At 45.4% G+C, this 12,146-nt stretch overlaps 1 protein-coding gene across 1 annotated transcript in view; it reads right to left on the bottom strand.

Moving 5' to 3' along the window:
- ABCA13 (ATP binding cassette subfamily A member 13) overlaps positions 1-10,816 on the bottom strand; it is a 417,355-nt gene extending 406,539 nt beyond the window's left edge. The window contains exon 1 of the mRNA XM_043462544.1: positions 10,748-10,816. Coding sequence (XP_043318479.1) covers positions 10,748-10,816 — 69 coding nt within the window. The remainder of the gene's footprint in view (positions 1-10,747) is intronic.
- Between the last annotated feature and the right edge of the window lie 1,330 nt (positions 10,817-12,146).

Genomic DNA, 12,146 nt, shown 5'->3' on the forward strand with positions numbered 1-12,146 from the left:
TTGAGTTTTAAGCCAACTTTTTCACTCTCCCCTTTCACTTTCATCAAGAGGCTCTTTAATTCTTCAATTTCTGCCATAAGGGTGGTGTCATCTGCATATCTGAGGTTATTGATATTTCTCCTGGCAATCTTGATTCCAGCTTGTGCTTCATCTAGCCCACCATTTCTCATGATGTACTCTGCATATAAGTTAAATAAGCAGGGTGACAATATACAGCCTTGACAGACTCCTTTCCCAATTTGGAACCAGTCTGTTGTTCCATGTCCAGTTCTAACTGTTGCTTCCTGACCTGCATACAGGCTTCTCAGGTGGCAGGTAAGTTGGTCTGGTATGCCCATCTCTTTAAGACTGAATTACAAAGGAACAATTTCCCTCCAGAGGACTAGAGAGAAAGCAGGTGAGGCAATATTTAAATAACTAATGGCTGAGAATTTTCCAGAACATATAAAATACACAAGTTTTACTGATAAAGGAAATAGAACACGTACCAGGAAACAGAAATCCACATTAATAACTTCAAATACAGAAGTCAGAGAGAACATCTCAATAGCAATTCAAATAAAAACAACACATGACCTCAAAGGAATATGAGACTTATCAAAAGCTCACTAATAGCAGGAAACCAGAAGACATTGAAATATCTTTAGATTCCTTGGAGAAACTTGGTTGATCTAGAATTGTGTACCCAGAAAACTCATCTCTCAAAAATGAGGGTAAAAGAAAAGTTTCAGATAACCAGAAACAAGTTTATTCAACATAAGGATACAGAACAGATGCCAAGTAGAGATGAAAAAGATAGAGGAGGTAAATAATAAATGAACTACAGTAATATCAAACAAGAGACTTGAAGACACAGAGCATTATTATACACACAGAGGAGCACTGCCTAATAAAAGAGGTGTTACAATAGGAAGCTATAAAATGTTACGCATTTATACGCTTAACAAATGTAGTCAATATATATAAAGTAACAATTAATAGAAATACAGGGACTGAATCCTGGCCACAGCAGCGAAAGCACGGAATCCTGACCACCAGACCACCAAGGAACTCCCTATATTGGACTAGTTTTAACCTATAAAAAAAGGTTCGACATAAGACTTACTTTTTGAAAAGGCATTACACTTGTTTTCCAAAGGTGTGCTCAAGACTGCGTACAATAGCATTATTTGTGAATGGAAAAAATTGGAGGAAGTCATGCAGGAAAAAAAAGAAAGAATAGGAGGATGGATCAATAAAATAACTGGTGCACTAGAGCAGTATAACAAGTGAACGAATTCCTTTGTTAAGCGGCGTGTACAGCTCATAAGGGCTGGGGAAACAGCAGAGGACACACAGGACCAGAATGCTCGCCCAGAAAGAAGACGTGAGCGCCTCTGGAAGCATGTGGAGCCCAGCCTCCAGCCCCACAACAAGGAGGCAACGCTAAAAACACAGCTGTGAAGAGGACCAGGCCTTCCTCCAACCATTTGTTGTCATTGCCCTGAGTGCTCAAGAGTGCTCATTCATCCATCACCTTATCCTCCCAATATCAGTGAGGTAGGAAAGACGGTACTGGTTTCACACATTGGGGACCACAGAGAAAATTCTTTTCCCTGGAGCCCCTGAACCTGTTTGTGATGGAACCTGAATCTGGAGACTAAGCCTCATGCCTGCAAATTAAATACGCTAACTTTCCATCTCACTTGAACAAAATATCTTACACATTGAGTTTAAACCCTTCTTAAAAACCTCCAAGTTGCTCTGGTAGCATGTGGGTTTGATTACAGCTGAAAACCACAAAAAATAAAACACATTGGGACAAAAAGCAAAATTGTAAACAAATGAAGAAGGAAAGAAGGGTCCTTGGAGGGAGGAGCAGGTCACGAGATCTCAGAGATCTTGTTGAGAAGAGGAAAACAGCCTAAAAAGGTTCAAATATCCAGGACGCTGAAGTCCAACCTGTAATTAGGCTGCCGCCCTTCTCCTTAGAAACAAAGGGCTTTGCAGTAAGCGTGAAATTCTATTGTGTCTCTTTGGAGTGCTCAGGTTTCTGGATGCTAGGCACTCAGGAAAGGAGACTTTCCCAGAAGTATTATAAGGTCCCTGCTATAAAACACTGCAAGAGAAGTGGGTTCAGACAAAGAAAGAACCAAAGTCCAATGGCAACCATCAGCTGAGCTGGTTCAAGTCCACCGCTGCTCAGAGCCGGGGCTTCGACAGTCCCTCCTTCAGAGTGTAAACTTCCCGCCCAAGAGGACCTTTTGCAAACCTTTAAGTTGGTTATGGAGTTGGTTTGGTACTGAAAGGGAGAAACAAACTCTCTCTTTCCTTGATTTTTTGAGCTTTATATTGAAACACAATTGCTTTTCTTTCAAAGCCATACCTTAAACATTCATTTAAATGCATATAGCCGATTCACTTTGCCGTACAGCAGAAAGTAATGCAACACTGTAAAGCAGCTATCCACCAACAAAAATTAACTTTGAATTTTTTTTTAAATTTAAAAAATAAACATTCATTGGACACTTCCTTCTTTTCAGCACTGGTGGGGAGAGTTCGGAGTAAGTCATAAAGATGAATGAGAAATAAATTCTTCCCTCAGGACTTGAAGGAAACAAACAGGTCCCCCAAGTTAAAGGGAACACTGTTAGGAGGAACACATTGGTGCAACCTTTCCAAAAGTCAGGTGAATTATTTGTTTCAAAGCAGCAGATGTGCAGACTTTTTGAAACAAAAATTCCAATTCAACCCATGCTTCTAAGGAGACAATTGGAAAATACCTACCCCCCAAAAGTGATTTTGATATTGTTTCCTGCCACAGCTAAGTCACACAGTAGGCTCCAGCTGAAAGGAGGCGAAGGTTATAGGCAAGGAAAAAGGCAAAGGGAAGCACATCCAGGGACTGACTGCTCCGTCCACAGGGACACAGATGGCCAAGATGACCACAAGGCACAGGGGAGGAGGGCTGAGAGCACCCTCCCCCCAAGCACCCACTCACACCCAACACAGTGCTGATCCAAATTCTAACTGATATCACTGTTAACTCAAAAATGACGCTAAAATAGAACTGGTGAGCATATATGCTCCAAACGCAAGGAAGAGCTGTGAAAGAGTATACTCCTACAAAAACAGTATAATAGAACATACTGAAGTGTGAGGGCATGCGTCAGTTGCTCAGTTGTATTGACTCTTTGTGACCCCACAGACTAAGGCCTGCCAGGCTCCTCTGTCCATGGGATTCCCCAGGAAAGAACACTGGAGTGGGTCACCATTTTCCCCCTCCAGCGGACCTTCCTGTCTCAGGGATCAAATCCGAGCCTCCTGTGTGTCCTGTACTTCGGGTGGATTCTTTACCTGCGGAGACATCAGGGAAGCCCATATTAAAGTATAGACGCTTTTTAAGAAATGAAATTGGTATAAGAACAGATATGCATGAAACAGCATGGGAAGTCCAAAATAGACTCAGCTGTGCTTCACAACATATGAAAAAAGCTTTTTGGCTCAGGGAAGCAAGGAAGCATTCAAGCTTCGGTTAGGCCACCTGAATTTGGATTTGATCACAAAGATAAAGTAAAGCCTTACACAGTGCTCAAACGTGCACTCTGAGTAGACAGAAGTCTAGAATAGTACATTCAATAGTAGAAAAACTAGAAGGCAGTAGGAGAATGTTGGTCAGACCTAAGGATGAATGAAGTATGAAAATCTTGCAGTTTGGGAGTTACAAAAGACTTCAAAGAGAGAGATAAGATACACAAACTTAATCTGAACAGTAAAAATAAGGACACACAAAAAAAGAACAACAAGCTGTAGAAACTGGTAATACATGTAGCGACGTCTTAATAACCAATGAGCAAGAGAAATTGCCAAGCCTCTAATTATGAAACTGGAAGAGGGACTTCCCTTGTGGTCCAGTGGCTAAAACTCCATGCTCTCAGTGCTGGGGGCCCAGGTTCAATCCCTGGTCAGGGAACTAAATCCCATGTGCCACGAGTAGGAGTCCACATGCTGCAACTAAAGATCTTGTACGCCACAACTAAGACCCAGAGCAGCAAAACAAATTAAAATAAATAAAAATTTGTCAAAGAAACTGGAAGAGAATGGGCAGTTTGTATGCAACTATATGTGTATATATATATATATATATATATATACATGTTAAATGCTCCTTACACTAACCCTCAAGGTAGGCTATTGAATAAGCCCTACTATGCACACGTAGATGACACACGCACTCTAATGGCTAGAGAACGACAGGGCCGTGAGACAGAACCTGGACACACCAGCTGGCATCACGGCAGTTGACATCCCTTCTGGAGAGAAGCCACCGACAGGTAGCACAAACCCTCGAGATGTATGGTAATTTGAGTTCCCTTTGGCTTACCTCGATATTTTGGATTTATTCTAAGACCATTACTTCTTAAGCAGGCTGGGAACAAGGGAGCCACCTCAGGAGGGCAGTTCAGTCCCTGTGTGTCTGGGTCGGACACCACACCAGCTATGAGACTGACAGATTATGAGGCTGCACTAGAGACAGGGCCCTCTAGCAGCTCCGCATGGAGATGGCCAAACCATCCCCAGCAAGAAAGGATTTCCTAACCCTTGTTGTTCGTAGTGTCCTGTCCTATTCAGCCATACGGGTGCAACCTTTCTGGAGCTCAGCTGCTCTGCTGCTGCTGCTGCTAAGTCACTTCAGTTGTGTCCGACCCTGTGTGACCCCATAGACGGCCGCCCACCAGGCTCCTCTGTCCCTGGGATTCTCCAGGCAAGAACACTGGAGCGGGTTGCCATTTCCTTCACCAGCTCTAGCCCTCAACAAATAAACCTTGTACGTGTTTTTTGAAGGCCGTTCACTGGAGGAACTTGGGAGGGAGCCCTGGGGTCCCCAGCAGTGAGGCTCCGGACCCAGGCAGTGAAATGGGACCGAGAAAACCTGCCAGGCAGGCTGTGGCAAGACCAGGCAAGTCTGGATCCCGATCTGAAGAGGTGCCAGTCTGAGGCCACTGGGCTGGGCAGCACGACCCAGACCCAGGCTGGAGGGGACGGGCAGAGGAGGGGCTCCCTGCGCACAGCTCCGCCCGGTCACAGCGCAGCTCTGCTTCCACTCCCAGTTTGGCTGTTACGGCAGCCCCTGGCCCCACCCTCAGCTGGGGTTCTGTAAGTCTGAGGCTGAAGGAGGAAACTGAACAGGCTCTGTCCTGAAAGCAGGACTCCATCTTGGGCTGGACGGTGAGCTTTCTGCGCAGTTTCTATGGAAGCGATATACCAACAGGAAAACCAGGGCCTCCGGAAGGAAGAGCCCCAGGGCTCTCCATTGCCTAAAAGAAAACCCTAATTATCTGTGTAACCGAATAGAATCGTACAATCTCTTATGCTTATGGAGGTGTGACCACAAGCCTATTGATAACTGTCCACTGTTAACTACCCAGGCTTACTAGGCTTAAGGCATATGAATCATGGGTTAACTTTGCTTGTATCTTTCTTTTTCCTTTGTTCAGACTAGTTTAAGGGAACCTTATACACTTAGGGTATATAAGGTTTTCACAAAAACTGGTCGGGGTCCTTGGCTAAGAGGAGACTCTGCCTTGGGCCCGTCGGTGTAATAAACCGCACTCCACTATCTGCATTGTCCTTCTGAGTGAGTTTGTTTCCCGGAACGCACCGCTACAACGAGACAAAGCTCAAGATGAGATGCAGGCACCATGCCTCTGCTTCCCTCTGACCAGCCCTAAGGAACGATTCTTTTCCAAATTGGCAGTGGAAGAGACTAGGGTATCCAGGCCAGACTCTTGCCAGGAGCTTCAGCTTCAAACCAGTCCGTGCTGGTGAGCGCACCCCAGGACCAGGGCGGACAGGAGGGAAAGGTCCCCAGCAGGAGAGAACCAAGGGGAGAGGAGATGCATACGGAGGGGAGAGCCCAGAGCTGACCTCAGGGCGGGGCCCTACAAAGTGGCCCCTGGAGCCTCGGCTGGAAAAGGCGCTCTTCAGTCTAGAAGGTTCCCCAGGAGACAGCCTCAGCTCCAAGACAATTGCATCAAACAAGCCCCAAGGTCCTCTGCCTCTGTCTCTGCAGGTATTGTTACTAGGAGGTCACGTTGGTTTGTTTGGGTTTTTTTCAGTCTTCCTAATCATTGAAAAATCCAGGCCTATCCAGGCTAAAGAAAACAGGGAGACTCCAGGATTTCCATCAAATAAGGACGCAGCTTGTTTTGTGGTTTTCAGTTGTTTTTTTCCCCCACAGAAGCTAACCCACCATCCTAGAAACAATCTTCCTCGTGAAGATCTTATCATTTTCCCTCCCATATGAAAGAAAGTAAAAGTGCCAGTCGCTCAGTCATGACCGACTCTTTGTGACCCCATGGACTGTAGCCCACCAGGCTCCTCAGTCCACGGAATTGTCCAGACAATAATACCGGAGTGGGTTGCCATTTCCTTCTCCAGGGGGTCTTCTCAGACCAAGGATCAACGTCTCTTATGTCTCCTGCATTGGCAGACAGGTAGGTTCTTTATCTCTAGCACCACCTGGGAAGCCCCTCCCTCCAATATGCTGGTAACCATTTCAGCAAAAGAGTGAAGCAAAGAGATGTGTTTTTTCACTCTGACAGACAACTAAACTGAAAAATGAGAAACTGGATGCCTTGCTTTTGAAATCCCGTCAGTTTTCCATACCTTAAAAAGACTGGATATTCTTACATTCTTAAACTCAGGCAGTGACGCAGGACAGCAGGAACTTCCAGCCAAACAAAACCCTGAATAAGAGGCTTCTTTGCAGGCACTCCTGGAGCACCCTTTAAAATCACCTTTTGTTCCATTATTTAACTGCCAGTGTTTTGAAAGACTGCAAGGGAGGAAAACCGAGCTACAGCCAGAGAATTAGAAGCAAATTAAGATAAATCATAATGAAAGAAAGGGCTCTGCTGAGATCATGATTATGACCAGAGGGAAAAGCAAACAAACCCAAACCGCCTAATTTGGGGCTGCCCCACACTCTGAAAGGATGCCTGCCTTTCCATACGCCATTGTTTCCTAGATCAATGCTCTGAGTAAACCAAAAACACATGCAAATGACCTTTGCTGACCTTCCCTGACTGGGCTTGTTTCCTACCAGGGCCCAGGCCAGCCTCAAGGACCCCGCAGAGGTGCACAGAGGCAATGCCCACTGAAGCTGGTCAGCTTTGTCTCTTTAGCTGGACAGAATTCTTCTGAACGGCTTTCCAGTTTTAACAACAAGGAGATTAAACCAGTCAATCCTAAAGGAAATCAACCCTGAATATTCATTGGAAGGACTGGTGCTGAAGCTGAGGCTCCAATACTTTGGCCACTTGATGCGAAGAGTCTATTCATTGGAAAAGACCTTAATGCTAGGAAAGATTGAAGGCGGGAGGAGAAGGGGACAACAGAGGATGAGATGGTTGGATGGCATCAACGACTCAATGGACACGGGTTTGGGTGGACTCTGGGAGTTGGTGATGGACAGGGAGGCCTGGCGTGCTGCGGTTCATGGGGTAGCGAAGAGTCGGACGTGACTGAGCAACTGAACTGAACTGGACATAAATTCAGGTGGAGAAGCATGGCTCATGGCCAGGGGATATTTGTCAGTGTTGGAAAGGTTTCTTAGAAGGGTCCCACCTGGTCTCCCCTGGGGCCAGCACCAACTGCCGTTACCTGCCCATACGCAGGTGTCCTACATCTGAACCAGAAACCTGCTCCAGGAGATTCCTTCAAGAGCAATGAGTCAGCATGAGACACATCCTTCAGGCATCAAGAAGTTATTCTCAATAGTACACTGGGAGGAAAGTGCACACCCAACACGAGAATACAGTTGGATAAATTATGCATACCCCACTGATAAACTACTGTCCATTAACACCATTAAATATGAAGACTAAGCAGCAACTTTCAAAATATTGTGATTCAATGTTAAGTGAAAAAAGAGCTACCATTTTAACCGCATAAAAATATTGCATTACACCTACCAAATGACAAGACCACAAAAGTAGCAGACACTTTTGGATAATGGAATTTTACATGATTTTTAAACTTTTTCCTATTGTTATAGTGCTGTTTGTGCAATAAACAACATTCAAGAGAAAAAATAAGTAATTTACAGTAGTTATAAAAATGTGCTTGTATTAAAACCGACTTTTTCCAAGAACAGAATTTCAAAAACCTATAAAACTAAGAATTAATATAAGTGTGATGGGTCCTATTCATTCATTCTATACTATTCCTACTATTTTTCTCTGTTTGAAATGTCACTAAGAAAAGGTTTCTTAAAGGAACTATAATAATAAAATCTAATAGAAATGAAGAGATTTTTAAAGTAAATATAAAAAGAAACATGCTTCTCTCAGTGGTATACTCATCTTACATGCAGTGCTCAATTTTTATTCACTAAGGAAACATTTATTTGAGGCCATGTAGTCACTCGGTCGGATTGGCTACCCCCCACCCTGTTTCTGCCGACACCCCATTTTCATAGTCGGGAAGCTGCTGTGAACAAAGAATTTACAGATGACCACTGGAGACCAGGAGGAAGCTGTGAAAAGTAGGTCAAAGACATTCGCCCAGAGGGGCCCTGGCCTCAATATGTGCAAGGCCATCGCGTGAGGATATGTGAGCTCCTCCTTGCGTGTGGTCCCCAGGGCTCCATTCCAACCCACTCATGCGGCAGGAGCCACAAGTTGCCCTTGGATCTCACTCCTCTGGGTCACCTCCCACCCCCCACCCCCCATGGATGTCTGAGACCCCCATCTCTACCATCTCTGACACTGGCCAAATAAGAAAGTAGGTCTCACTCCTATGCTAGGCATTGCTGCAAATGCGTGGCACGCATTGACTCTAATCCTTCAAACCATCTCCCTTTACAGGAAGGAAATCTGCCTCAAGTGAAGGAGGGAAGGCAAGGTTGGACGTGCTCTCAGCACCAAACCCCGGGGTCATCAATGCTCCTTTACTGTTACATGCAGCGCTGCGGTGCATGACTGTGTGCAAACATCTCTTCCCATTTGTGCAGGGACACGTGCAGAATATTTCCCCAAAAATGGATTCATTACACACGCGCTTGTAAACCCCATCACTTTCTCTGTCCTAACCTGTAGCTCTGTGAGAGCAGGGCACACCTTTGGCAGGTTCCGCAGGCATCTATTATTAGCACACAGCAGAGATGCAATAAATATCATATTCCTTTCTTCTTTCACTCATTCAATAAATAGTTATTGAACACCTGTTTCATTCCAAGCACTGTTCTGGGTGCTGGGAAATATGTTGGTGAACAAATCAGAAAAAACTCTCAGCTCTAAGGGACCTGACAATCTAATGTGAGTTCCAGAGCAAATGAACCAATCAGTAAATTCATGATGTGTTAAATGAGGTGATAAATACTAAGAAAAATAAGGCAAAGATTGACGGGATACAGGAGCTACCATTGAAATGAGTGGTCAACAGACCAATAAATGCATAAAATATTTCTGAAGGGGATATTTATTTCAGCAGCATTCAGTCGTGAAAATATTAAAACAATTCAAGGGTCTGATAATGAAGGAGAGACAGGCGGTCCTACTGAGCCGTTCTGAGGTTTAAATCAGTGGACAAAAAGCAGAAAGTATGGAGCCTAAGAACCTAACTTCTACCCACAACATTCTTTCAGAGGAAAATAGGCTTCATTCCCCCCCAAACCAACTAAATGTCAATAAAATCTGCTTTTCATAAATTGAAAACCACTTTCACAGACACCAGTGCACTGACAATCCATCAAAAGCAAAGTCTGACTTGTTAGTTTCTGACCTTCAAAATCTGTGCAAATTTCCAACTGAAATAATTTTCATCCTGAAGATCTTCGCATGAGAAAGAAAGCATCTTTTTTAAACATTTTTTACATTATTTTGAGGAAGCAAGAATATTTTGCAGATGAGGATTTAGCAAAATGAAATTCAGTGTCAAACATTAAATTTCTTCCAAAAGAAGAATTGGTCAGCATACATACACAGACACACACACACACACATTCCATATGCTAAGTGTGGACCTTAAAATCAGAAATGATGCAGATATTACTGCAGGCCTACTTCTACTGGAAATGACGTCTCCAAGTGTTTGTTTTAATCTTGTAGCATTAGGAATAAAGCATAGTGTAATAATAGAAATTATTAAAGCATAGGAATAAAGCCAAGTGTAATAATAAGCCATTGATTCTACCTCATTAAAACACACCCGTGCAGGATATTTATGTAGCATCAGCACAAATTTGGTTTGAACAAGTCCAGTCTACTTAGGAGAGCCTTGCTATGCAATTTGGATGCAGCTCCCAAGAGATGTGAATTAACACTAAACATACAACATCAAAGAATAATAGAATGGATGCTTCTTGCCAATTCTGGTTACCTAGGCTGTGTAGCCTCCTGGTTGGCAGTTCGTACCTGTGGTGTTCTGTTTATGCATTAAAAGGATGTAATGCCCTGTCCTTTCAACCAGAAGATTTGCAGTTCAATTTTACCACAGATGCTCAAAGTACCAGTTCAGTTCAAATTCTCTTTAAAAAAAAAAAAAAATAGGTTTTTCTAAATTAGCAGTTTTCTGACCGAATGCTGCAGATGATCAGGAAGGCTCAGCTTTTGTTAATTATACTTCAGCCCCGGGGGTAGGTTCTGGATTTCAATAACCCAGTGTCCCCCAGTTCCGTGAGTGTGTGGGGTGAGCCAGATCAGCCCCTCGCCCCCACCTCACCACCCTCTACGACCCCGGAAGCCTGGGGGCATGCCGCACTCACCGGGTGTCTGATCCTGCACAACCAATTCTTCCAGACCAGGGCCCGGAACTGGCGCCCCGCCCGCCCCATGCCTGCCCTCCAGGGCCTCAGGACTCCGGCCCCAAGCACCCGGCTTATATTGGTCTCCTGGGCGAGGCCGCTGCGGATTAGTCAAGTCCAACAAAAGTGAATGATGCAAGACAACCTGCAGGCGACTGAACAAGGCGGCATCGAATGTCCTCCTGCTCTGCATGTGTTGAGAAATCTTACCTTCTCGCTCAGTCCAGCGTCGGGGAGAGTGGGGTTACAGAGGCAGCCTCCAGGCCCTGTAGGCGCGCACACTTCCAAGGACCCACACAGCTGCGGAGCGCGCAGCCAGGAGCAATGCTCACATTAGCGCTGCCGCTTTCCCCTTGACGTTAACCGGAGGGAGTTACCCCCAGCCCTCCCTTGAAACCTCCGCGGTCACACCAATCCACGCCAACAGGCTCCTTTTCGGACGCCCGGTGGCAGGTCATCAGTGGGAAGGAGATGGGAGGTCAAAGGGAAGCAGTGTTGGTCTCCGGGGGATGGAAAGAAGATGCTTCAAGTTCCGCTGCGCTGTCACGGCCCCCTTAATCCACGTGTTTCACCTGCTTTCCCCCAAAAGCCCAGGAGGCCTGGCCGACCTCTCCTGGTTCTGTGAGTAAACCCCCTATGCTCTCCCATCTGTAATTTATCGCTGCCCCTGGAGAAAAGCAACTGACAGAGCTCTGGGCACCCGGTTGGAGAGCAGTGAGAACCAGCAAGCTGCCGGCTTCTCTGAGCCCGGCTGGTTTTCCCACACCTTTAGCTTCCTGACCAGCTGGAGATTTCAGCTGGGCAGCAGTTGCTCCATCGCCTAGTGGCCAAGGCTCCTGGGTTCCTGTGGACTCGGTGTTGTGGTCAGGAGGATGTCAGGCAATCAGATTCCTGTGGTCTTCCATTTCATAAAGCCACTTTCACAAGCTACCAACGTTCTATCAGTGGGCTTTGCAACAGGAAAGGGCACAGGCTTCAGCAGAGTCAATTATCCTACAAACCTATTTTATAAAAGAACATCATTTTAAAGTGGTATTCTAGGGGACTTCCCTGGTGGTACAGTAGTTAAGGTTCTGGGTTTCCAATGCAGGGGGTGCAAGTTCCACCCCTGGTTGTGGAACTAAGATTTCACATTGCTATGCATGAGACGAATATGTAAATAAAATTTAAATATTCTTCTATTTGTTAAGCTTCCCAGGCAGCGCTAGTGGTAAAGAATCCGCCTGCCTATGTAGGAGACTCAGGTTTGATCCTGAGTTGGGAAGATAGCCTGGAGGAGGAAATGGCACCCCACTCCAGTATTCTGGTCTGGAGAATTCCATGGACAGAGGAGCCTGGTGGGCCACAGTGCATGGGGCTG

Source organism: Cervus canadensis, chromosome 3 (genome assembly GCF_019320065.1).
Source record: "Cervus canadensis isolate Bull #8, Minnesota chromosome 3, ASM1932006v1, whole genome shotgun sequence".
NCBI classification, from domain to species: domain Eukaryota; kingdom Metazoa; phylum Chordata; class Mammalia; order Artiodactyla; family Cervidae; genus Cervus; species Cervus canadensis.